The 27,617-nt window shown below is 41.2% G+C and overlaps 2 protein-coding genes and 1 long non-coding RNA gene across 5 annotated transcripts in view; 1 reads left to right on the top strand and 2 right to left on the bottom strand.

Moving 5' to 3' along the window:
* Positions 1 to 8,041, bottom strand: part of BTBD8 (BTB domain containing 8) — a 41,575-nt gene extending 33,534 nt beyond the window's left edge. Inside the window, exons 1-2 of the mRNA XM_053950418.1 lie at positions 7,916 to 8,041; positions 7,678 to 7,839 (exon numbers count right to left, since the gene is read on the bottom strand). Of these exons, the coding sequence (XP_053806393.1) occupies positions 7,678 to 7,839; positions 7,916 to 8,025 (272 nt within the window). The 5' untranslated portion in view covers positions 8,026 to 8,041. The remainder of the gene's footprint in view (positions 1 to 7,677; positions 7,840 to 7,915) is intronic.
* Positions 8,042 to 8,363: 322 nt separating this feature from the next.
* Positions 8,364 to 27,617, top strand: part of LOC128792054 (uncharacterized) — a 64,184-nt gene continuing 44,930 nt past the window's right edge. For all 3 annotated transcript variants that reach the window (XR_008432292.1, XR_008432291.1, XR_008432293.1), the window contains exons 1-2: positions 8,364 to 8,626; positions 16,080 to 16,153. This is a non-coding gene — a long non-coding RNA (uncharacterized LOC128792054). The remainder of the gene's footprint in view (positions 8,627 to 16,079; positions 16,154 to 27,617) is intronic.
* EPHX4 (epoxide hydrolase 4) lies at positions 9,450 to 26,012 on the bottom strand. Its single transcript, XM_053950142.1, has 7 exons — positions 25,699 to 26,012; positions 22,823 to 22,908; positions 19,257 to 19,414; positions 17,074 to 17,202; positions 14,890 to 14,993; positions 13,820 to 13,968; positions 9,450 to 10,371 (listed from the first exon to the last, which is right to left on the bottom strand). Exons 1-7 carry the CDS (start codon positions 25,939 to 25,941, stop codon positions 10,137 to 10,139), a joined length of 1,104 nt encoding a protein of 367 aa, XP_053806117.1. The 5' UTR covers positions 25,942 to 26,012; the 3' UTR covers positions 9,450 to 10,136.

Here is a 27,617-nt window from a genome sequence, read left to right as displayed (position 1 = left end):
GTTTAACAGAAGAGCTACAGTTCTTTGGATGTAGCAGAAATACTCAGAGATCTGCTTTAGTTACTCACTCCATGGCAAAGAGGCTTTTTTTTAATACTCAGAGAACAGTTATTTGAGTGTATTATTTGAACACTGTACTCTGACAGGGCAGAGAAAACATACAAAGAAATCATCTTCCTTCTTGAGTCCTGTGTTTAAAGGATTGAGATAGGTAGAATTTTTTTTGTCTATGTGATACAGGTCCCCAGCAGGAGAGAAGAAGAAACAAGAATATAGGGAATATTTTGTTAAATTTTCAAAGCCAGCACCAGGAAAGGATGCAACAGGAACAATAAGATTTCACATGGAAAGGGTAAGATCAGTGGACCCTTTTCACATATGATTTTAAGGTTGTTGTGTATGTGTGTGCTTTCAGAACTCCTAAGCTATGAGCTGACCATCTATTGCTTTTCATATTTAAAGTGCTTTCCAACCTAGCATAATAATAGCATGAGGGAAAGACAAGTAAAACCATGCCATATTACCAAGAATAGGAGCAAAAGTTGTTTGATGGAGCAGGGAGACTTTGCAATTCTTTAGCAAATTCAAGACCACAAGTTCCACACATTTTTCCCCATTCACTGTGCTGCACAGTAGGTAACATCTGTGTTTTACAGCTCTAAGGCAGTAGGAATCATGAATAGAAATTCAGAGTAGAAACCCAGTTAAAGCTAGAGAATTCAAAATTTCACAGAAGTATCCTGAAGTTTTGTCTTCAAGTTTTTTGTCCACATTAGAGCTTCCAAGAACTGTCACTTAAAGTCACACAGACAATGCCAGTACTAGGGAAAAAAAAAATTCAATAATTCACACTTATCCCTCCATCTTCACCAGATGTAAGCGAATACCACAATTACTCAAGTCCACTGGTCACATACTGAATGTAAAAACTGAATGTAAAAACTGGAAAAAAAAATGCCATTGAACATGTTAGGCTAAATTTTAACTGGAACTTTTCTTATTCACCTTTCTGTCACTACAGAGCTTTTGCATATTTAACATGTAGACAGTACAAATTGACTTTGAGGGAGAAAGAAAACTAGCAGCAACAGATAAGAGTGTTCTAGCATAAATTAATTATTTTAATATTCTTACTTACTTTCTGCAGTAATGGAAAAACATCCATAGGGAATCTCATAAGCTAGGCAATGAAGCAACAATCTCCTGGGAATGCTCAGGGTAATTTCAGAGAATCTACACAAGAAACCTCAAGAATGCAAATAATTTTGTTTTCACTAGGCTTCAGTCAATAAAAATGGCATCCTTAGCACAACTAGGAACTCAGTAAATAAAACAAATAAAGTGGCATTTTAAAGCAGAACTAAGTAACTGGTTTCTGGATCTGAAAAAGTTAGTTCTATTTTAAGTAAGTTTTTTTCCTGTAAAAAGTCAGAAACCTTGACTCTTTCAATTAACCTTTAAAATCCAGTCACATTTCTGGATTTATTACTTCCAGAAAATCATCAGGTTATCTTAATATTAGAGTTCTGCTGAAGACTGTAGATTTACTACTCTGAAAGACTCATGGGATGCATCCACCATTTTGCTTCACAGACAGCAAATTTATTTTGGCACATCTTTTAGAAATGTCCTTTTTTCCTCAGTAAATCCCATTAGATGTTTCCAGAATGCAAGATTCTGCAGTTTTCTATAACTTGCTATAAAAAAACTTTGCTTGGCAGTGCCCTGTATTTCATAGGCTCTTTTCTATAGCAGAGTGAAGTTTTCTAGACTGTCTCGTCCAGAGTATTGAGTCTTGCCTTTTTAGCATAAATAAAAGCTAGGGAAATCTGGCATCCTTGGACCTTGGAGCTCAGATGGTTTAGTGATAATGTAAAATCAATCTCTTCAAAGCAGTTGCTTTAAGAATCCAGGACCCTTACTGCAGAATTGTATTAGGAATAGTTTTTAAAAACTGTTCCAAACTACTTGAGCAGGCATCATTCAACGTGCCATCCTAGTTTTGTTATCTAAAGAGCAGAAGACAACAATCCTGTAAAGTTATAAATCTCTTCTTTAAGTGAGATAGAGGTGTATCATCACACGATGATCCCCAGAGCCTTCTCTTTTCCAGGCTCCAATTGATGAACTCCAATTCTCTCAACCTGTCTTCATGGGAGAGGTGCCCCAGCCCTGTGACTAGCTTCGTTGCCCCTCTCTTGACTCATTCCAGCAGGTGTTTCTTAAGCTGGGGGCCCCAGGGCTGGATGAGCACTCCAGGTGGAGTCTCAGGAGAGTGGACCAGAGGGGGCAGAGTCAGCTCCATCCACCTGCTGGCCACGCTGCTTCGGATGCAGCCCAGGCTAGGGTTGGCTTTCTGGGCTGTGAGTGCACATTGCTGGCTCATGCTGAGCAACCACAACTCTGAGTGTCACCATCCAGCCAATTCCTTATCCACTGAATGGTCCCTCTGTCAAACCCAAGCCTCTCAAGCTGAGAGTCAAGGATGTCATAATAACCAGATTAACGCCAAAGTATCTTCCGTACCTGTATGAAATACCATATTATACAGTTTTACTTAAACAGCTACCACAATTAAATGCCAAAATGAAACCCAAATCTGTTTACTTCTATTAATAAAAATAAAACCAATATAGGAAGCCTCTGAACCACTGCATACGCAGAATTTTAATGCACCCACGTCTAGCAAACCCAACTGCAGCAAATACTCTCGTGAAGGGCATTTCAATCTTGGTAGACTTGCAAAGCTATGTCAGCAATACACCTAAAGCAGGGCATCTTCATTGTCTAAGCACCTCATACACACAACTTCAACCTACTGTAATCACTAACTCCATTTCCCTTTAGATTTGCTAAAAGTACTGACTGCTTGATTTCTGCAGTCAAGATGGTTGTTTTAACTTAATGGATTTCTTAAAATAAGTGTTTCAGTGAATTTCTTCTCAGGAGATGCAACATCACCTCCTTTACTGCCTCACACAGGTGCTGATTAGATTTTCTAATTTCTTGTGAAAGGTATGCATTTCAGAACAATCTGACCCTTAAATGGCCATGGGCCCAGTGAAAGGTTTCTAGCCCTTTCTCACAGACCATTTTTCTCCTTTGGGCATAAATCCATTGCATTAAGATATTACGTTTCCAAAGCATTACACCCCTACTGAATATATTGTGACTTGACAGTTCAGCTTCTCATCTGAGAAACTGAGATTAGATACAAGCATGGATCAAAAAAAATCCAGTAAGAAAAAAGACAAACTTACTGTTTCTATGTATGTGGAAAGGAGATAAAATTGCCATTGTCTAGCATGTGTTTAAAGCCCGTTTTCATCAAAATAAACAAGTCATCGTGGTGAAGTCTTTCTTTCTCCAACAGGATATAGCATAAAATCTAAGATGCAACCTTCATATTGTACCTTACTGATTTCCCTCCTTAGCGAAGTCTATTTCTTCACAATTACTAAATTAGCTCATATTTATAACCACAAAAACCTAACTTGGTGCTGTAGTAACAAACTGAGACCAGAGAATATGGTTGTAAGAACAAATGTAGGAAAGAGTTAAAACACTAGGTATTCAAGATGAGCAGATTCATTAATTTCTTAACTTGGTTCACAATAACTTGTTTTCAACTTTGTCACTTCTCACTGTTAGACTAGAAATAACTTTTAACAGAGCATTTTAATTTCCACAATTCAGGATGTATTGTTTCACAAAGTTTAAGACAATTACATCATGTCTCCCATATTGCCACATTTGTAGGGCAAGGTTTGTTAATTTTAGTTGTTTTGGGAGGGATGATTTTTTCAGCTGTACTGCTGATTCCCTTATGTCTTAATGCAGGGAAAAGAATAGTTGTGCCAAAAACTCCACCTGCAAGTGCCACTAAAAGCCCTCTTTGCAGCTGATTTGTTTTCAAGTTCCATGAATCAGTCATTTAGAGAAGATACTCCTTGTATGGTAAGGTACACCGCATCAATAGGCACAAGTGATAAAAGGATAAAAGGGAAGGATGGTATCAGAACAGTCTATATAAACCACAAAATTCCAAGAACATGCGAGGCAGGCTATTCTTCTGAAATAAAGTAGTCTGCAACCATAACCACTAGGGGCAATACACAAGCATAGATATTAATGGTATGATTGCTGAGGTGTAAACATAAAGGAATTCAGTATATGTAACATAACTCAGATTTGTTTCCTCCAGAACAGCCATTATCCAATGGGACTGTGACAATCCAGCAATTGGGAAGAAACTCATAGACAATTTATTTAGAGAAGCATTTCCCTTTTTCACTACTTTATAATCCAGTGTTATCCAGTGGAACTCTAACTGGAAATTGTATTTAAAGAAAAAACATTCACAAACATTCTATTTGGTGTAACTCCTTTATGAAAAGCTCACATGCAGGAGAATAGCACGCTGGAAATAGTGCTAATCCATCACTTCTGTAGCGTCAGTATGATGCTGTGTAATTTTAACAGGTACCCCACCTTATGGCTTGGGTTTTTTCTCTGTCCACAGGGAAGAATCTGATAGACATGAGCAACACTGAGTTTGCAAGAGGTGTGGCTAGGTGACAGATGAAACGGGAACAGTGCTGTAGGGTATCTGCTGTATTCATAGCAGTCACCATAGCTGAAGATTTTTATACAAAGGAAAGGTGTGCATACATAGACTCTACAGAAAGAAGTTATTGCTATCATGCTGTCTAGAGTTTACCTTCTAAAAGGTTTCTGCCTGCACTTAAGTGAGATGTAGCATCCTTGTCCTGCCTGATACAGAATTCTACAAGCGTAACACGGTCGAAGGCTTGTCTGGTCTTTAAATCAACTGCTGGTATTGCAAACTAACCCCTGTGGCAGTAACTGTCACAATGACAATTGGATTCCTTTGTATTTGATTGTATTTATTGCTTTTTAACTGGATCTCACTGTCATTTGGTCCTTCTCTGTCCTTCCTTGCATCAGACCCTCTAATAGAAATATTAAGAGACTATATCTAGATTTCCATTGCTAAAGCAGTATTTTGTCCAACTGCAAGAGAAAATAAAAAGCAGTTTGCCTCTCAAGCAGGCAAGACAGTAATGATCTAATGATCTGTGACAGACAGCCATCCTTCAGGGATGGCTAAGTTTCTCTTCTTGAGGCCCACTCTGCAGAACCCTGCCTAGGCAGGCATCTCCAGCCATCAATGTACTTGCAACTGTTGACATTTTTCTAGCTGTGTCCTGAAGAATGACAGAAGGCTATTGGAGGGCAGAGTCAATATGAACTTCACCAGCGACAAACATAGAATGCATAGTGTCTACAGTATGGATTCTGCACGTCTGGGGACTAGCAGTTTCTTCCTGGTGTGCTCAGATAGTGCAGATGTACAGAGCGAAACACTGCTTAGTTGCTCATCTACGTCGTGCTGAGGCTATGCAGAAAGATCAGCATGAAGTTTACTGTGTCCTATCTCCTGCTCAAAAGAAGAGGGAAGAGGAGCTGCACAGCCTTCAGCACACAAGTGACACATAGTCCACTTCATCTCTCCTGATGAAGAGACAGAGGCCCACAGGAAGTGTGCCTCACTGAGAGGGAGGCCAGATATAGCTCGTGAGAAAATAGTCCGCAAATCCCCATGGAAACGTAAGTTTTACTCGGGAAAATGAAGTTGAATACAAACAGGAAAAGGAATGAGATTTTGTTATAGCTTTGATGAACTCTGCAATACTATTACTAGTATTCTGTTTCTCCATATATACAAGAAACCAGAATTTTTGTAGAAGACAATATTTTTCTCTCAGGAGCTCAGGTACAGGTCTCTGTTACAACACATCATGGCCATTTACATGCTCCAAGAACTAGGCTGGCTTCCAGTAAAACTAAAGCTCTCATTTAAGGCACTGTTTTGCACTTACAAAGATCTAATTAATTTGCATCTTAACAATAAGAAACCACTGAGATTCAACAGCCACTGATACTACTTGATCATCTGAACAATGGATTAGGTTCTTTTCAACCAATCCTTTCTTTGGTCCAAATAAGTTCAAACTTCAGTGCACTCTGTAAGCATGAATCCCCACAGAATGTGCTGGGTTAGAGGACTCAAAAGGTGAAGTATCAAACAGCACCAAAAACGAAGTTAAGAAAAAGCAATTATCTTTTCACTGTGTGTAAAGCACATTTCATACACAGATTAGAACATATGGGGAGGTTCATCTGAAGATTCTAAACTCACTGTGAAAAGACACAAGGTTTACAATTAGTTGAGCTGAGTTTAAAGGTATTTTCCAACACCATGCATTTTGGAGAACACGCAGAACTTCAGACATCATTTCTTGCTTTACAGCAAACCCAGACAAAACTGAAAGCAAGTATCAGTAACATATTAGGAATACAAACCCCTGATATAACAGTATATAAATAATTATTCAGAATAATTGTTTCAAAATTAATTTGATTTTTTTAAAAATTGCATTATAATACTTCTCCATGAAATTCTTCTGTAACACCACTTAGATGAATGTGAAAGAAATGATATCACAGTAACAATGAAATCAGGAAAAATACAAGACAAAACCGATGCTGTTTTGTTTCTTACCACTTGTTTTGTTAATACTCCTGCCAGGCTGTGGCAGTAACCCAACAAATGCCTGGTAATCAACCTGCGCCACTACAAGGATTCTATGTTTCAGATATTATTCTGGGCTCAGAAAGTTTTCTTTCATAATTAGGTGATGTTTCAAGCACTAAACTTTAAAACTACAACACTATCCTGTTGCTGTTGGCAACAATCTCAGGAGCCTGCAAGTACCTACATTTTCTAGGCACATCCTGAATTCATGTGAAATTCCAGAATGATTTCTTTCTACCACTTTGCTCCTGGTGCAGTCCTGTAAGTGCCGATTGGCTCTAACACCAACTCTTTTTTAGGGAAAAGTAGGTGGCAACACCAAAGCTTTGTTACAGAAAAACAGTTCTTTGAAAAAAGGATTAGAGGAACTTACAAGAAGGAGGATTGCAAGGTCTGGTGGCAGCACCAGCCAACACCCCTCATGTAACTCACCTAAGGTTTGGAGCAAGACATAAGAGATGTTTCAGATGTGGCAACGGGAAAATAGCTGGCAGTGCAAAAACATGCTGGCCCTTGCACTAGTCCCTGGGGAGCAGCCAGCCCACACGCCTCCCTCTGGGATCCCAGTTTGCACCAAAGCTATGCTGTGTTTGGCCTAGCCCATGGTTCACTAGGACTTGAGAGATGAGGTCTGAACTTAATGTATTTTCATCCAACTTGCTGAAGTTCTCCTAGATTCCTATATCCGTAACTTTTTCAACTATGAGCTGAGTGTGGATTTTATTTGCTGTTTTCCTTTGGGAATCTTGCTAAAAAGGGTTTTTGTAGGCACAGACAATCTCAAAGGATTTTTACTGTTTTTTTCTCTTTTTCTATTACAGATCCTTTACATACCATAAAAAAAGCACGCTAAGGTGGAAAGTACAGGCACGCTAAAGGGCAAAGGCAAAGGAAGAAGTTACAGAAAAGTCCTCTGCAAACTCTTCAGGAAGGCTGTGAGGGTACTTTGAATGGGAAAAGCTTTAAAACACGTGCTGCCACTGGGAAAAGAAGAGGCAGGACACAAGAGAGGTGATGCCGCGGCCAGCCCATCAATCCCGCCGCGGCCGCGCACTCACCGCAGGAATTCCCGTAACTCCGCGGGTTCCAGCTGCAGCTGCCCCCCGGCCAGATGTTCGCAGACCAGCGGCGCCCGCGCCAGCAGCACCGCCCGGTGTGCCCGCACCCCCTCGTCGCCGACTTGCAAGGTCACGTCGGAGTGGGTCCCCTCCGCCAGCAGCCTGCGGGACGGCACCGTTACCGCGTGTCCCCGCCCCGCCCGGCGCCGCCCCGGCTCGGCCGCCGCCCCGCGCCCACCTGTCGAGATCCTGCCGGAGCTGCTCGGCCAGCGCCTCCTTCAGCCGCTGCCGCTCCGCCGCCGCCGGGCCGGGGCCCTTCGGCGCTGCGCCGCCGCCGCAGCGCGCCATGTGCGGGCCGCCACTCCGCCCCGCGCCCGGCACGGCGACAGACAGCGGGGCGGGACTGGCAGTCGGTGCCTTGGCGGCGAGCCGCCGCACCCGCGGACAGCACCGGGACGGCGCTCGGGCCGCGCGCAGTAACCGGCCCCGGAGCGGGAGCGCCGCGGGACCCGCGCCGCGCGCGGGGCAGGGCCAGCAGCGGCCTCCGCCAATGAGAGCCGGCGGATCCCGCCTGGCCCCGCCCCCACCGGGGAGGCCCCACCCTCCCTTCGGCTTCCCTGCTGGGGCGGGGCCTCAGCCGGCCGAGCGCGGGTGCCGCCGGGAGTGCGCCCTCTGCCGGCCGCCGCTGCGCCCCGCACTCGAGGGCCGCTCCCGCCGCGTCCCCGAGCGCGGCTCCCTCGTGTGAGGGGCCCGGCGTTCCGCGGCCGCCCTGCACCTGCCGCAGGGAACGAAGCGGGGCGGGCTGCGGCTTCCGGGCAGCCGGTGCTCTGCAGGAAAATCCCTACTCCCCAGCACTGTCTGTCTTGCCAAAGCAAAACTGCTGCACGGGCGATAGAAGTCTCTCTGTGCCGCCTCCTGAAACAAGGGAGAGCCCTTCCAGTTTCACAGTGTAAGTAAGAGAAGCACATAACCATTTAAGTTGATAAGTGCTGAAAGCATTCAGGGAAAAATGCTTGAAAGGCAGGTACCAGTGGTGGATGGAAAGAAGGAAGTTCAACACCACTGTCGTGATCCTGAGGAGACTCTTCTGGGATTTGCGGAATGGGACGAGAGCAGGTCTCCAGCCATGGGCTAACGCTGGGCAGGCAGCACCGCTTGGTCCTTCCTGCCGAGGGCTACACTGAGCAGGGACTGCACCCACACCGACTGGGACACAGCGGTCGAAAGAGATGCCACACTTGGCAGTGTGGGGATGTGTTGGGACTCCCCAGCATCTCTCAGCTCTGTCCTACTCTGGTGGGGACAGTTGGTTCAGCCTCGCCTGGCCCTGATGCCTCCCTCAGTGGGCTCTTGTTCACCTTTGATTCCAAGGCACTGCGCTTTCTCTGCAGGTGCAGAGGGAGGATTTGGAAACCTGATAGGCAGGTGACACCTACTCTGTGGTCTCGTATTTTCGCTTTGTTTCCCTTTGTAGTTACCATACAGTTTTCTTCTCCCCTGCCATCACTTGCAAGTTAATTCTACCCTTTGTGTCCATAATCACTGTGTCTCTTCCTCCTATAAACACAGGAACTTGGCAGCAGTTCTTGGAGACAAGAACAGTAGTTGCTGCCATAGGAAGGATAATGCCAACAATGAGGCATTATTTTCAAGAACTGACAATCATAGCATGAGTGTCCAGGCTGAATACCAGACCAGACACTTCAGCTACTCAAACCCACTTCTTAGCTTCAGCAAATCTCTCCATAGGAAGTCAGATAAAGTACAGGGAGTCTTGTAACTTGCATTTTATTAGACAGAGGTGGATTTGATACATGTTATATCTTAATTTTCCATTGTTCTTGTTCAGACATGTGGAGTGTACAGGTTTCCCGTTTTTAAGTCAAGAAAGAAAAACACATTGCGCAAAGCAGCTGCATTCAACAATACAACAAGATACGGATCATTATTCACCTGAAGACTAGAAACGTACCCAGAAAATTTTCAATCGTTCAGTATGCTAAAATATAGATAAAAAGAGTTACTGTTTAATGGTAAAATACATTAAAAAAATCCAGGCAAATCTAGAATGAAAACTTGTGACTTTCTTCAGTATGGCACCACTCTATTGTTTCATTATAAATTTGTAAAAGGCACCACACATTACAACTGTAAAGCAAGGGAGAAAACAAAACCAAGCAACTTTCCATGATTTTCTTTCTGTACAAATACATATGTATTTTAAGGCAGGTGTTTTTATGTGCAAAATACAAGTATACAGGTAAAACCAATGTTGGTATCATATATTCTCATACTCACTTCTTTTAGCTGTACGATTAGTGTCCAAATGTACAGTACAATGAAAACACTTCTCTAACAGAGCTCAAAATAGAAGGCAGGCTGGAAATATGGCCCTGATAACAATTAGGTTTTAAATCCGAAGAGCTTTTATTTAGACCCCTTAAAACATGTACAAACAGTCATTCTCTTTTTCTTTTTGTCTCTTCCTTAAGAAAGGTCCATATCAACTTGTTCACTATGTCAGGTTGATCCTGCTGGAGCCAATGACTGGCTTCTGACAAAATAGTTAATCTGAAGTGATTTTTAACATAAATCCTTGTAATTTCTGCCATCTCAACTTCCATAAATGCATCTCTTTCTCCCCATAACAGCAGGGTTGGCATGATAACTTCATGATGCTGCAGAGGTAGGCAGCTTTAAAAATAAAACACACTTAATTAGGTCTTATTTTAATAAAAAATCACCAAGACATATATCATTCAATTCAGCTTTTGCAATCAATGCAGTGAATCTCATTGTAAACTTTCTAGGTGCCACAATATATTCTACAGTATCAAAAAAACACTGTGACTCCAAGTTCTATCAAAATGACCTACTTAACTTTAATGTTTTTTTTTCTTAATACAATTATTTAAAATTGTTAATTTTATAAATATCACCTCATATTATAGACATGAAAGGTGCAAGTAGATAGTATGAAAGACTTTTCAGCATTAACCTATCAGAATTTATTCCAGCATATTTCAAAGATGCTAAAAAATTTATCTAAGCTTGAATTGCTTACTTTTAGCCACATACAGTGACAGATGAGCCGTGACAATTCAAAATAAATTCCATCTGATCAGATACAAATCTTTATTGAATTAAGACAAAAATAGGATTATTTTAAACCAGTAATGTATAAGAAAAAGATTTCCTGAATAAACCTTTATGACATATGTAATTACTAGTTGTAAACTTAGGAGTTAGTTAAAGGACTATGCTCTGTAAAAGGAGCAAGACAAAGAAGGTGACATGTCTTAGTTTAAAGTAAGACAAATAAAATGAGACATTGAAGACATTCTTCCTCTACACTTACATGCAAAGTCAAGAAATGTTAATAAAAGATCACTTTAGATAATAATTTCATTTTGATTGATGATTACAAAAATTCTTAAAATGGCCTTTTTTACCAGTGGATTTAAATCTCATTTTGCAAACTACTTGACCTCACCCACTGAACCACAGCTTATTCATAGTACCAATTTTAAAAACTGATAATCTGATATCTGATTCTGTGCATTGAGACTAATCTCTCTACCTTTTAATCCAGTGTCCTGGATTTCTTCACTGTTAACATGTGTGTTTTTTCACTACTGTACAGTTTACTGTTTTGTGCCTTGCAAGGTTTGCAGCCTCACTTAGGTCAACTCTATCAGGTTTTTTACAGGCTTTCTTTCACAGGCTTTTTTGGTCACTTTTAATTGCCTATGAACTGCACTATATTTCTGTTCAGTCTGGAAATTATGTAATTCCTTAAGTTTCCAGAAATCACCTTTAATAACAATTAATGCACAGATTTCTCATTTAGAAAGGGAAGTTCCATTAATGAAATATTAAAGTCTTTGAAAAACAGACTCAGACCTTTATACAGCATTGCTATACAGTTTCTCTGTATGAAGTACTTCTTAACAGTTACAAGAGAACTAATGCTATTTTCTAAACAAATGGCATATCGGAAGAAATTCAAGTTCCAGCTTCTTACCTATCTGTCTTAACCAAGCATGATGTAAAAACTTTATGGATTTATTCTCAAAGTGTTTGTATTTAATGTATAGTGAAAGGAACCACCACTGTGCTATTTATAAAAAGATGTACTGGTGATGGATGGAAGTAGGTTATTTTAATCACCTCCTTGGAAATAACATTCCAGAAAAATTAGGCTCTGAAGAATGAACCTCCACGTGGACAGCAATGAGTCAGAACCCTTTAAGACATAGGTCACCAGCATCAGCCCAGGGAGTTCTGGTGAATACAAGTCATTAGCATCCAAATGATACTTAATGACTTAGATGAGAGAAAGGGAAAATTCCAATTCAGTTTTCATATCTAACGATTCCCATCCCAGAAGGCATGACCATCAGAACTGGTGGCAAGAACTGAGTGACTGAGCTTTTTGTTCCAGTCCAAAGCCTGCTGCATTGTGGCTGACAGCACCTAAAATAAGATTCTCTGAATTCAGTGCAGGTGTACTTTCAGAAGAATAAAGCAAACAATGCACAAACATACACACAAAACACACAGAGGAATTCATAGCTGTGAAGATAATTTCTGACTTATAACTGATACTATACTTTCTTTTTGAGTCTGAAAAGGCCTGAAACAATAGTTTAAATGTTCACAACTCTTCCATTTGTCTGTGACTTCCAGAGCAATTCAGCTATCAGAGGCACGTCACTGCTGCTGTCAGAGGAGCATCTGGTTAATGTGCACACGCAGTGGAGCGAGGTGCTGTGGTCAATGGAACGAGCAGGGCTCGGGGCGCTGACGCCTCTGAGCTCCTCATCAGCCCTGCCCAGGGCTTCTGCAGGGCTGGGGAGCCCTGGGCAGCCAGGCAGCCCCACAGCCCTTGGACATGCCAGCTGATGTCATCAGCTGCTCTCTGCACAGCTTTAAATAAGTGCACTGTTACCAGCACAGCCGTCTCCTTTATTCCCCACTGGCAGCCATGCTTGGGGTTAGGCTTCTGCTTTCTCGTTCCAGTTCTGTCTCAGCCTGTACAAGGCAGCACCTAGCTCAGGTCCCTGTTCTCCTCACAGTGTTTTCCCTGCTGATTGCTCTCCTGACAGTGACAGCATGGATGACACAGAAAGAGCAATAAAGGTGGCAGTAAATTTGGACCATGGAAAATGAAAAGTTATTCTACTTCAAACATCTACTGCCCGAGTTTAGGGAAAGAAGGGAATTGTTGTTTTAAAGGATATTGGGAAGCTGGTCCTTTGTTAGAGATGCATGCAGGACATTTATTACTGGTGAAGACTAGAGATAGTAAAGGAAAAACAAATTCAATGCCATTCTTCTTGATATAGTCCAAGTTAGTGCTATAAGTAGAATATATGCACAGTTAAGACATTCTGCCCCTGTTTTTGGTAGATAAAAAAAGGGGAAGTCCATCTCTAAGGCCAAGCCAACTCCTTTCAGGAAACTTAAAACTATCAGAAAGCTGTTTGAGAAAATAAATACTAATCTTGCAAAAATATTTCCTATTATGATGCTATCCTCTGTTTTACTCTATGAAGTGAATCTGCTAAGACCAATAAAGGAACAAAAAAACCCCAAACCAAGTTAGGTTAGTTTTAGGCTTAGTTATAAAAAAACTCTCCCACCTTTCTGAAAAACATAAATAGCCTAAACACAATAAAATTGTGCCAGATAGGGTCTTGTAAAGTTACAAGTAAGGGTAACATACTTGGATGCCATATCATCTAGTAGTATTATATAATAATAAGCTCTTGATAGATATTATCATAATATGAATTGTAAATGCATCAATTAATTGATGTTAATTTTTAAAGTATTATTTTGAGGTGAATTTTTGGGATTGCCATGGGGGCTGTGAATGAAGAAGTGTCTTTTCTTTATTAGATTTTGAAACAAAGATTTTCCTTTTGTGCACTCTGATTGTTTTGCTGTTTTGTGTGGACACCTCTCAGAACACACCTGGCCTCTCACTGCTTGACTGGGCCTGTGCCCACCTGGTGAGGCTTCAGGAGCACACCTGAGGTGTTCCCCTGGTTCAGCAGCAGGAGAGGAGCCACAGTAACACTTCTGGGCTCCAGGGGACTCTAGAATATTTTCCTCTGCTTGGGAATATTGTACTGACCTGAAAAGAGTTCTGTAATGGTTAATAGGTCCTGTTAATGCTCCGGGTTGTGAAAAGACATAGAGATAAGCTTCAATATCCTCTGCAGTTAATCTGCAGCCTTTCCTTCCAATTCCAGTGGCCTGGCTGGTAAATAGACTTTTCAGAACCTACAAAAGCAAGAAGAAAAAGCTATTATGTAAGATAGCTAGAAAATGCAATTTCTCTCCTTCAACAGGACACATCTTTCTAAAATCTGTTTATGCATATTTATAAAATCTGTTTATGTTCAAAGTACAATAAATGGTTCAAGTGAGTTTTTGGAGAGCTATGTGTAAAGCACAAGGTAAACATCTCTAGTATAACTTATTCCAGAATAATCATGTACACAGAAATATCAGTATTACCAAGTTACTGCATCCTGACCTGTGACAGGCAAGTGCAGGCACCTAGTTTTCTTTGGGATGGACCCCAGCAGGTGACAGGGCAGGAGGGAGGATGATTCATGACCTCCCAGCTCGCTGTGCCCTGTGTGAGCAGCACTGGGAGCTGTGCTCGGGGCTGTTGGTGTGTAGGAGGGTGTATCCTGCACCGCTGTGCTTTTCTAGCGGCTCCTACTCACGTTCAAGGTTATACAAAGTGTTGGCCTTGGCTTCTCGGGCACAATTCAGCATCTGGCTGAATGCAATACCCAGCCTACCACACTGCCTGCCTGTAGCAGGCTCTGAGAGAGAAGTGGATGTCCCACTGCTCACAGGAACTTCAGATAAGTCATCAGGGAGTCCCCAGGCACCAACTGTGTCCCACTGGTATGGGCACAAGTAAAACCAGCTGACTCTCTAGGTGGAGTAATGCACTGCAGTGCTGAGGTTAAAAGCACCTCCCTCAGCACCTCCCAGAAATGCAGAAGTAAGAGTTAATCTCACAGACTCTATGTACTGGTGTGCTACTTTATAAAGCTTAAGAAGAAAAATCAGAAGGCTCCATATTTTTTCCAGTAATTACAACTACATCAGAAGGGATCAATGTAGGTGGCAGTTATTCCATTACTCACAGTTACATATATAAACAAGAGCATTCATTTTGCTCACCTTGAAATCATTTAGTGTAAACATGAATTCAGGAAACCATGGCATTTGGAAAAAGAAGTAGTAACCAGATTTAATCAATTGTGATGGATGTCGTAGAATGTATTCTGAAACAAAAATGTCCATGAATTAAAAATGAAAACTGATGGCTCAAACGAAATTACTAGTAATATTACAATTTTTTTAACTTAAAGGAATGTTTTAAAAATATTACATTAAAGTATGCTGTGTGATAAAAGATGATTATTGTTTCAGGAGTAAATATATGATGTAGCCATTAAAAGATACTTCTTCTATAAATGTTAGTAGAAACAGCCAGCAAAAGAAAAATTTGCCAAAGATTAGGTGAGGACAGCAGCACTGGAGAATTTAATTGCATGGTAGTTTTTTCACTTAGAGATCTATTTGTGTAGCTAGTCCAAAGCATTTTTTGTTCCCAGATATGGAATAAAAGGCATAAATAGGTATTTCTCTCATCAATGATGTGATGCACAGGAATCTGTAGATGATGATCCACTGGCATTCTAAAGACTGCATCACTACTGTTCATTGAAGTATAGAATTTTTCTAACAGTGTCTTCTTGGCAATTTCAAGAACTATAATCAAGGTTACATAGAGTCAAATATTTTTACAGTCATTTTTAAAGACATAGGAGCATATATAGCAAAAGAAAAGCATCATCTATCTTATCTTATATTATCTTATCTTATCTTATCACAAACTTTCATTGACTTTTTTTTTTTTTAATTTAAACCTGTGTCTCCAGTGAGTTTCAGGAGCCAACACTGACATTCAAATACCTAACTTCCTCAAAGCAAGCACACAATGTGTGCAGGTACTAGGAAGTCTAGAACTTTTCCTTTACAGGTGCAAATTTAGGAATGTAAAAACCACACTTCCAACACAGGACATATCTCTGAAATATTAATTCTGACAGTGAATAAAAATGGGTTTTAAGCCAACAGAAATTGAAGTGTTAGGTATCTTCTAAAGTTTCATATCTTATACATTCTTAAATTGCATTATCTATTATATTTTTCCTGATGGACTATTTATAAACGGTGTATTTTCTTTTAATCCACAGTAGAATAAATTTGATGTAGGGAGAATTCATTAAGCTACAGAACAGATTTTGTAGTTCAACAAATATGCAAACAAATACTATAACAAAATGCAATTATCTTCTCTACAGCCTTGCTCCTGCTCTCATTGAAAATGCTGCAAAAATCTCCTGCTTGCTCACGTGCTAAACAGACCTTTCCATGGGTAAGTGTGGATCAAACACCTGGCAAAATGTTCTTTAGTATCTTAGAAAGGTACCCAAGAACACTGTGAGAACAACAAATATGGGTGGTGTGGCTGATCCCACAGTGTAAGGTCAGATTTACATTCAATTGAAATGAAAATTAAAGCTCTGCTGAATATTCTTAGCTATTTATGGGGAAATGGGGTGACTTTTTAAATGGAGATAGGGTAAGGCCAGCAATTGAAAAAATTCAAATTAGTGAGATAGTATTTTCCTTTTCATTACTGAATGTTTATATTATTCCTATGAAATGTTTTGTAATTCTGGGTAGTAGACAAACTCAACTCTATCACACAACAAATAGTGAAACAAGTCCTGTTTCAGCAAAGTACTGGTATATTCCTGAGCATCTATTAAGTAGCCTGGAAAGATTTCTTCCAACGAATATTGTACCAGATCATAAATTGTCACTTATCACCTAAATCAGGATGTAATTCTAATCTCCTGATTCACATTCCTACAAGGACAGGCTTATGCAGATTTAATAATGCAGTGCAGCCTTTACCAAAGTGTAATACAATATACATCCTTCTTTGGGAATTTTTTCCTGGTATATATGTAACAGTGATAAACAGTGATAAAGTGCAAAAAAACAGATAAATGTATTTGAAAATTATGTTTGTGGACCCTCAAGGATCATAAAAACATCTGTAACTTTTGTTGCAAGCATTCCCACTTCCTACAATAAATTTATTTTCAGAAGTCAAATAAATACTTGATATTTTACTGCTTCATAAAATACAGCCCAGACTGTGAGAGCCATAGAGTACTTGCAGCTCATCTACTGAGGCAGGCTGTTGGTTCTCAAAGCAAGCCATCTCTCACAATCATGACCAAAATGCAGATACTTTAGATTAACAAAGACTACTGTAAAACTTACCTGTAAATACAGAAGGATGAGGGAAATTAACCACAATCAGCTTAGTCACCATTTCAGGGTAACATATGGCCACTAACCAAGCGATCATTCCTCCCCAGTCATGGCCAATCAACACACACTTGTTGTATCCTACCACATAAACACAGATACATGCTTTTATTTCAAAGGAATTAGTATCCACAGAAATCAGCTCATACAATAAAATCATTATTGGGCTAAATAGGTGGTTCAGCACATTTATTAATGTAGCTTCAATACTTCACCACTTCCACTACTAACGGAAAAAAATAGGGCACTGTTATAGTTTAAAAATTTACAAATATGACAAAGTATGTAATTGGACTTCATTCAACTTAACTCTACTACCTCCATGTCACCCTGAAGTTACTCAGTATGCAGATGGCCACCCTGTTCACATCTTGGCCAGTGCAGGGTCAGATAGCCAGTTCACTCTGCAGTCATTACAACACACGTACATTTGCTGTGTTTAGGGAGTTTGGAATTTGAAACTGCAGACAAGAAGACTGAGCAATCTCCTGAGCACCTCCAGAACAAAATTAATCCTAATGTGTTTCTGTGAATATGAGAGGTTATCTAAGCACTCAGTGGCATCATTATGCTAGAAGTGGGCATTATACTTAATAGCCATATATATAGCATGTGCAAACACTCCCATTTATATACTTAGGAGGCCTGTAGCTTTTCTCTGTAAGCTGTTCTGTTGGCAATTTTATAAGTTCTGGACATTCACATACTTAATTCTTTCATCAATAAAATTTGTATTTTAGCAGCAATAGAAGGGGCATGGGCAGGATAGTGACCAAGTGTTTTGAAAGCTTAACCACTCTTTCTTTAACTACTGCTGGAAAACAACATACTGTAGTGTCAGATACCATCACCCTCCTCATTGAGGATTGGAATGTTGAGTACACAGACTACAAATGAAACATATAAAAGCCAAGATGTTTAGAATTCTGACATAAATTTGGACACAGTTGTCAAAGAACCTTATAAACTCTCTTGGATAGAAATCTTTTGGAGCACTTATGATATAATCAAGTCCCCCAAAAGAATTTAACCTGGGATTAGGACAAACAAAGATAACAAGGCTCTGAAGTGATTTTCCCCAAAAAATTTAAATCCCTCTGAAATTGAATTATGCTGAGAGTACTTCTCAAGCATAACCATGGCATTACCATGGAGATTAACACAACCAGCAAAGGCTGGAAAATGTCAACACTCTGTGAGGACTGCCTGCCCAGTCTTTTGCCAATACTCAAACATCACAAGTAAAGCAAATCCTCAATTCAAATCTCAGAACTTGAATCACTGCTTTATTATTTCTTCATATGAAATGCAGTAATTGTTTTACTATGACTAGAGTATCCAGGGAATTAAAATTCTTCAGAGAATGACAATCTAATCCCTTGCGTTGATCTTGGTAGGGAAGGGAAATCTCCTTCACCAGGGGTTACAATTAATCACCCAAACAGGGACACTTCAAACTGAACTGGAGGGGCAAATTTTGCTCTTCAGCTCTAGACCTTTACCCTGTGTATTTGCCACGGAGAGCAGTGTGTCCCCTGTTTTCCCTTCTGCTCTCACTGTTGTGTAAGACAGAGTGATTCAGCTCTTGAGAACTGACAGGAGTAGCAGGAGTAGTATTGTGCAGAGGGTAGTATTTTCAGTGGGCTTTTTTTTTCCAAAACAGCAGATGCACTCTCACCATCTCTGTAAAGCCCACAATATTTATTATGTCTTGTTTGTGCAAGAAGGATGTCATCTGATATAAATTCCTTGGTCTGCAAGTGCTTTAAGACTCTTAGAATATTATCCACTAAGTGCAAGTGGTTAGGAGGAAAGATTTCTTAGGGAAAAAGACCATAGGTTTATACTGCTGGATATTACAGCACATAGGAATTTTCTTTTCAAAACTCCTGATGAAAAAATCATCTTTACATATTGCTTATACTGACATACACACTGTAATTAGAAAACAACACTTTTTCATTTATAATTGTCCAAAAATATTAGTATCCTTAGATTTATATTTATACACCTCTGTAATGCATATATTAAAAAAAAACAACAAACCACAACAGTGCTAGATATTTATGTGGGTTTCTTTTCCTAGAAAATCAAGTCATTTTTGAGTCAAGTAGATTTTTCTTCTACTAACGCACCTAGAGATTCCAAAATATCCTTTATGTCTGCTATCAGGCAATCTAACTTGTAATTTTCTTTGTGAGGAGGAGCATCTGTTTCTCCATAACCTCTCAAATCCAGGGCCACCACTCGATATTCACTTTTAAATTCCCGCAATTGATGGCGCCAAGAATACCTAACAAAGGGGAAAAAAAATTGGAGTTACAAGGTCAAGCATTATGATACCAAAATTGCAGTCAGTGCTTTTGCACCCAAATATTTGAGGGTAAACTAGCATGGCTTTGTTTGCTATGAGATTATTTTTCCTTTCTGTGCTGTGCTGATGGTCCTTTGTGGCTGCAGTAGTTTTGTGCTCCTGTCTTGAATTCCCCAATAACAAAGTACAGCTGCCAGAAAAGGGGCATGGCCTGAGCCAGGGTTTTTCAACAATTCCTGGGTCTGGCACAGTCCCTTTGCTGCAAAGGAAGCAGGCATAAACCAGAGCACAGGGAGGACTACTCGGTTTTATCCCTGGAGCCATAGTAGCATCAAAAAAGTAAGATCTGAAAAGCTTTCTCTTCTCCCTGGCTTACTCACAGGCATGTTTTGAATTCAGAAAAATAATGTCAGATAATTCATACACGAAATAAACGAAAGAAAGAAATCCAGTTAATAACAAATGATCTTGGTGAAGTTTATAGGATTTATCCTGTGTACAGTTTCATCTGTGTCTCTGTACCAGAACTGTTGCAGAACAAACTCTCTCAATGTGTTGGTACTAATCAAAGTATTTCATCCTTGTGTTTCGGTTGAAAAGAGTGATAGCGTTACATACATCAAAGGGCATACAAAGGCAAGAACTTAGGCAAAGGCCTGGGCTATTCCTCACTCTGTAACTGTATGTAGTGGCTGGATGTGTGTTATGAAGCAAAAATAAAAAGAAAATGGTGGGTCTTAACCTGCAAGAACTACCTGTCCTTCAGCTGTTATTGAAACCAAATAAATTTTAGAATAGCCAGTACCAAGACAGACACAGTCTTATCTTACACTGTACTAGAAAGATGTATGAAAAACATGATCCTTCTGGACATATATAACAGTGACTGCATCCCTCTGTGCTAGGATCTAGCTTTTACTTCTGCTTGTTTCAACAGTTTCAGAGAAAGGATATATAACATTTGGATCAGCGATGGTTGTAAGTGTGATGCACAGAATGCTACCTTAATCCAAACAGCGTCTGTATCAGACCATGGGCTCTTCCACTTTACCTTTGCCTCCAGCCTATCAGGGACTTTGAACTTAAATAAGGGTACAGGAACACTCAGTGATATGAATCTGTATTCATATAAACAATTCAGTCAGAACATTTTCATTTCAGTGCTGTATAATGTGAAGACAAGGTTTAGCTGAGATCCCCAGGAATGAATTTTTTAAAGGTGTTATATAATGACTTGGAAGCTGAATTTGCCATGGTAACTCTTGCAGCTATTCTATATACTTCAGTAAGTATACTTCAGTAAGAACCAGGCCCATAAATAAATAAATCAACTATTTTTGTTTTCAGAAAATGTCTACAAGCTATTCTCATTCTTTGTTTTCACAACAGCCCATCAGTCTCCAAATGTCTGACCTATCAAATGGGTAGGTTTTATATTCAAATAAACACTTTTATTCCATACGATATATAACTATTGGACAACTGTTTTGCAAGCAGAATTTGGAAAAGCTGGAATGCCTCCACATTCACAAGGTTCAATCTATTTTGAGACTTTCTGATCACATTTTTTCTAAAGGGCAAGTAGTATTAAATGTAGCAGCTCACAAACAACTTTTAAGTACTCAGCTGCCTCAACACATTATGTCCAGTTTCAAATATTTTACTATTGACTTTCCACAATGTATTGATTTTCAAGTTCTTATGCATCTAAAACACTCATTGGCTCTGGTGTGTTACATTCTTTAGTGATCTGTCACCTTCAGACATTCTCTATCATTCTTAGTGGTCAGTATTACTGGTTGTATTTGTCCTATTTATAACCTTGAGACATTTGAAGGCAGAGGATTTACAACAATTAAGAACTGTAATTGTGGATAATATCCTTTTTGTTTTCCTAGACAAACTGCTTTACATCTCTCTTAAATTGTGGTTATTTTATTTTGTGCTCCCAGAACAATCACTATTCCTTAATGAAAAAGTATTCACTGAGTGAATGAACAACCTAACACAAATATTGGTAATATGACTGGTTTACAGACTATTAGCATGTAGTGTTCTTTTTAAAAACAGTGATAGAAAGTCTTGGTGGTCCCAGTGACCTATATAACAGGTTTTTTATTCATCCCTTTTGAATAGTCAGACAATAAAATCTAGTAGCTGCCACTTATAGCATGACTCACTATTCTAAACTGTAAGAATTACTTTCTGCTTTTTAAAAATAATATACCTAATCTCAGTAGAATATGTACATAAAATGCTAATTTCTCCATTACTATTCCCCCATAGGGGAAATCAGCTGTAGTCTCATTGCCTGTGTTAGAATATGCTTCATGCAAGATACACATAATGTCTGAATAGAATATGCACTGGCCCATCTAACTGTCCTTTCAATCACAGTTTACAGCTTTAATAATTTTAGATAGCAATTTATTACTAGAATAATGTCCTTCTTTGAAAATTTAACTTAACAGAAATGTGACTCTGTCCCATCACCCTGAAGGGCATTAGTACCTAGGGGAAATTGCTGAGGGAAGAGAACTGACCTCTCTTCTACTTGGGTCAGTTTAGTGTGGTATGACCTGAGTACAGACTGGAAGATCACAGCTCCAGCAGTGGCCTCTAGCCCCACAGCTGAGTTTGGAAAGGAAAAGGATCATTTACCTTGCTGCATTTCTGGCATTAGTACTGCCCTTATTCCCTTACTGTTTTTTCTGTGCAAGTTCTGTAAGCCATGCTTCACTAGTTAAACCTGACAACGCCAGCCTGAGCAATTTGGTTAAATCATTGGACACATGACTGCTTTTCATTGTTATAAACAAACATTTAGGATTGGGTTTGATTCATCATTCATCTTGTGATGAACTAATAATAGAACCGTTTTCCCTGAGTAGATTCTGAAATTAGGCTGCACAATAGCCTATAGAACTCATAGTTCTTCCCTTCCCCCAGTTAAAAATTAATGTGTAGTATTTTTAATAAATGGAGTGCAATCCCGATTGCACTTAAAATATAATGGATCCTTATTTTAACACCCTCTGCTATAATTCATAAGTTTAGCCATATAGTACAAGTACTATCCAAACAGGAAATTTGTTTAAAATTAGCAGTTCCTTCACAATGTTTGCAGGAAAGGGTACATAGCTGAGGAAAAATGGATTGACAGTACAAAAAAGATGGTTGGTTTGTCTTAGTCTGGAATTCTTTTGTGGATGCAGCAGTTAAAATGTTTCGATGGTTTGTTGCCTACTGAAACTTCATGCCATTACTATTCACAAATACATATAAGGGATCACACTGGGGATATTTAAGCAGAGGTGTTCATCCTTGTTCATCCTGCATATCTTATGCAGCCTCTTTTATAATAGAAAATGGTGAAGGGTGTTTTACCAGAATTCTGGAAAGCCGTGAAGCAGCAACATGAGTGGTTTGCCCCTTTCTCCAGCAGCCACATAGTGGAATCGTAAGCCTGAATCCTAAAATAAGAGAAAAAGAAGTCTGTTTATTGCTGCATAGAACTGCTACTTTGGGGTTTGAGAATGATGATGGTTTCAGACCATATTCTAAGAAACAATATATTGCCCCTAAAAAATATCAAATTATCAGTTGTGAAGCTGAAGCCTTCTTTACTTCTGAGATCAGGTATCTGCTACATCCTGGCAATGCTGAGTATCCCACACCCTACACACCCACCACAGCTTCTTCCAAGAAGGACCATCCCCAATACCTGCCAGGCTGTGCCTGTGTGCCAGCCCAGCCCTGAGCACACAAACACTTCCGACAGAGCACTGCCTGGCACAGCCACTGGGAAATGCAGGTTATTGTCACAGCAAGTACATTGCTTTCACACAGACACCAGTCATGTGCTTTATAGAAAGACTTTAAAATGCAGAATACTTTAAATGCACTTCCAATCTTTCAGTTAGCTGGTAAGATTATGCAACTATTTAAAATCATCACATTGCATTCTGGCATGATAAAGGACCACGTGGATTCTTAACAACCAAAAGCAATCAAAATTAAGTAACCAGAAAGCAAGACATATTTGCTAGTTTTTATCATTCTAGGTTTCAGACTCACTTCAGAAAATTAAGCTTTAATGTTAAAATCTTTTTCTGCCTTGTCAATAGTCAGTTTCTGATGCATCTTTTAAGGAATTGGGTCTTATGAGAATTACAAGCAGGCAACTTACTTATTGTAGAAGCTGAATGCTGAAATGCTATTGAAGTGAATTGATGTACACAAGCTTACACTGACTGAAGGTCAAATCCAGTAGAATGTAAATAAATTGTGATTATGATCTAGAGGTTTTACTGAATTCTGACACAGAGTAGATACAGCTCACAAAATACTGTTTAGAAGTCATGTGAAAGAAACTGTAGGAAGAAGGGTTGTAAAGCTCCTGAACAAATGTCAAAGCCTGCACTATCTCTGCTATTTCAAAAAAGAATGAAAAACCCCATGCCTTTGCTACACATCAAGAGCTAATATCAGGGCAAGGATCACAAATGCATGAAAAAAGGTTTTCTTGCCAAAGATGCTTCAAATGCTCTGAGATATCTTTACACTCATAAGTAACGAATGAGCTGCAAAACCATTAACTTATGTTCTCATTCTTGAAAGGGCTCTGAAGAGGGAACTATTTGGATTTTTTATATTTGCTCTGGATATAATAGGGACTTTTCTCAGTTTTGCCCCTAATTACACTGCTATTTCACCTCTGGGATGCCAATGAACTTGAAGTCCCTAGAGGTAAAAATAAACTCCTAGTAAATTTTGGGGCCATTACATCATCTGTATCATTCTCCAGATCACTCTGCCTTTAATCCTTTTATATTTAAAAAGTAGAAGTTTCTCAGTCTTCTTCCACAGTTTCTCATTTAGTGAGCAATGGGTAAGCCCTCCTCCATGCTGCTTCTTTCAGTCAGCATCCTCTTGGGATTTACCCTCCATGTTTTTATTCTAATCTATTTGTTGTTTTAAGGAACTCCCTTTGCTTCTGAAAATTCTATCTCCACTTGTACAGCAGCAGTTTAGATATCATATGGCACAAACTAAGCCCATTGACTTTTTGAGTTGCTGCTGTTCCCTTTTTTCCAACCCCCAGAACAGACATAGGATGTTGCCACCTTTTCCAGCACTGGCTGGTTTTATTGAAATCTGAATAGATTTGTAGGATATATGTGTTTGGAAAGTAATCCATTAGCCTGCTGTTATCCAGCAGCAAGAGTTTCTTATTTCCTGATATGAGTGATCAACTGTCATATTGACAGCAATTCGATTTGCCCCCAAATGCTCTTCTATTACTGTCATACCCCTCTCACTTCCCCAGCAGCCTGTTCATTTACTGCTTTGTGGTACAGGAAAAAAAAGAACATGTCATATGAGTAAAAAGCCCACACATGCCTCCTAATGATGTTAGCAAAAGAAAACAAGCAAATCATGACAAACTGAGGCTCGCTAATTTATATTAGTACTGCCTGGCACAAAACCATCTGCACAGAACCCTGGGAACAGAGATCTTTATGCTTATCTTATGAAAAACAGCACTTGACAAAACTTGCTATGCATTCTCTGCTCACCTATAGCTGCAAAAGAAACCTAGCTAATAAAACTAAATTTAGAGCATTCAGTAAAGAAGCAAATCACAAAGCCCTGAGACAAGAACAAAAATTGACTGGTGGCTTAAACTGTACAACCTGAGGGACAGCAATTAGCTTCTTGCTCTACTGAACAGTGTTTTCCCTGTACAGTTGTTTTCCCTGTAACAGTGATGCGCGAAACGAGCTCCCCGGTGCAACTGGGCAAACCATAAATAGCAGAGGGAGCAGAGGCAGTGCAGGGAGCGGTGGGCTGCGGGATACCCGGGGCCAAGGAACCCCTCACCGCCCACCCAGGGCTCCGCAGCCGGGCTGGCCGGGCACCGCGTCCTCCCGGCTTGAGGCCCCGCAGCCGGGCCGGGCACAGCACCGCTCGCCGGGGCAGTGCAGTCAGGCGCTGGATGCTGTGCGAGCACGCACGGCAGGGCAGGCGGGCTGTCCGCGCACCCCGCACAGCCGGGCAGGCAGGGGTGCCGTGCACAGCGCACCCCGCGCAGCAGGGCAGGCAGGGGTGCCGTGCACAGCGCACCCCGCGCAGCAGGGCAGGCAGGGGTGCCGTGCACAGCGCACCCCGCACAGCCGGGCAGGCAGGGGTGCCGTGCACAGCGCGGGGGTGGGTGCCTGCCTGCGCTCCCAGCGGGCCCACTCCCACGCCCGCGCCCTCACCTTGATACGGACGTAGCAGTGGGTGCCCAGGGAGGGGTCGTTGAGGCAGGCGGGGGGGTTCTCCCGCACCACCCAGCGGAAGGTCTCGCCCGGCCGCCGGCCGATGCTCCAGAGCAGCCGCAGCCCGGCGATGCAGGCGCACACCCCGCAGTAGCTGTAAACCAACGCCCAGAAGAGCAGCGCCCGTGCGGCCACCATCACCCGGCGGGCGGGCGGAGGGCAGGCAGCGCCGGGTCTCGCCATCGGGCCCCGCCGCCGCCGTCCCCGCCGGCCGGGAGGGGCTCGGAGCGCCGCCGCCACCAGGAGCCGCCCGAGTGGAGGCACCGGGAGCGGCGGCGGCGGCGGCGCGCCCGCCCCGCGGCCCTCGCCCCGCGCCGCCGGGCACAGCGCCGGCCGCCCGCACGTCCCGGGGCTCGCCGGGCCCCGGGCGGTGCCTCGGGGGCGGCGGCGCTGCGGTCGGGGTCGCGCCTGCCCGCGCAGGGCTTGGCCAAGGAGGGCTCTCCTCCCCAGATATTTGGCGGTGAAAGAGGAGAAGCCGTCCCTGGGGCGGCGGGGAATGGCTGTGTCACCTGCGCGCTCCGGCAGAGCCGCCAGACACATCGGAACGCGCTGGGGATGTCATTGGGATCAGCGGCTGCGGCCGGCGGGCCGTTCCCGCCGCCGTGCCTGCCCCAGGCCCCGGCAGTGATCGCGCTGCATACTCCGAGCGCGCCCTTGAGTGCCCTTACCTTATTGCCGTGCCAGACGTGGATAACTACAGGCATGGGGCTGTGTGCTCACACCATAGTGTTTTTCAAGACTGCATTCTTTCCCTGCCACTTCACTATTACCCATTTAAAGGTGATTTTGTAAACATATTTACAGTTTTAGTTATTATATGCTAATACTAGTGAATGTTTCTTAAAAAGATAAATCACTAAACTTGACTTAAGTCTGTATTGCTATCTCAGCTCTGGAGGGCTGATAGAGGCTGAACAGTCCCTGCCTGCCCATTAGTACATCACTACAAGCATACACCAAGGAGTCACTGCCTCGTACAAGGCCACAGAAGCCAGGGTAAGAAGAAAGTCTCCAGTCTGTCTCCTACTAACCTACTCATATGCAAGGTAAAGGGTAATTTAAAACTAGAATGGCTCACATAATCCAAAACTGTAAGTACAAGTGTAACTATATGAAGCAATTGATTTTACAGGTTGTAAAAGTGCGTTATAAGAAATTGCCATTTATTAGCTCTAGAAGATAACAAAATGTGGACATGGTATTTGCTGAATACCAGAAAAGTATAAATGAGCTTGCATGTCAAATCCTGATCTAACTCACTGCCTGGCCTGCTCACCTTTACTCCTAGATCCTTTGCTTCTCAGACTAAAGTATATGGGCGAGTTCAGGACTTTTGGAGGCCACACGAGAGTCACAGCTCATAGGTAGGCCTACATGCAGCTTCTTGCCATTTGAAGAGAGCAGCATTGCTAAATTCTATGAAAACCAAAATTTTTTCTTGGTCCAGATGAGTCTGAAGGATTAGAACTTAACTTCCAATAAATATTTTTGCTCTGTCCAGCAGTGCAAGTAGAAGCTGGTACAAAGACACCATCCATCTGTTAACTCTAAGATGTGTGATTCAATGAACTAGTTTTTAAAAAATTGGATAAGCATGTATGCAGATAGAATATATATAATTTTTCACTATGCATGGAACACAGCTTGTCGATGACTTTTGTCTCTAACATACCAAATGCTTTCTCCTACTTGTTCTAAATTCAGACTTACAAATATAGACACTGATGTTGAATCCTAGGCCCTTTGAAGGCAGTGACAGAATTAATACTTGTTTCAATGAGGTCAAAATTTTTCCTTTTTTATAAAAATCAAATAAAATGAACCAAAGCAGCAGAAAGGAATTATAAAGAATGGCCTGT

The sequence above is a fragment of the Vidua chalybeata genome, chromosome 9 (assembly GCF_026979565.1).
Source record: "Vidua chalybeata isolate OUT-0048 chromosome 9, bVidCha1 merged haplotype, whole genome shotgun sequence".
Taxonomy (NCBI): Eukaryota; Metazoa; Chordata; class Aves; order Passeriformes; family Viduidae; genus Vidua; species Vidua chalybeata.
This window is presented reverse-complemented; position numbering and strand designations above follow the sequence as displayed.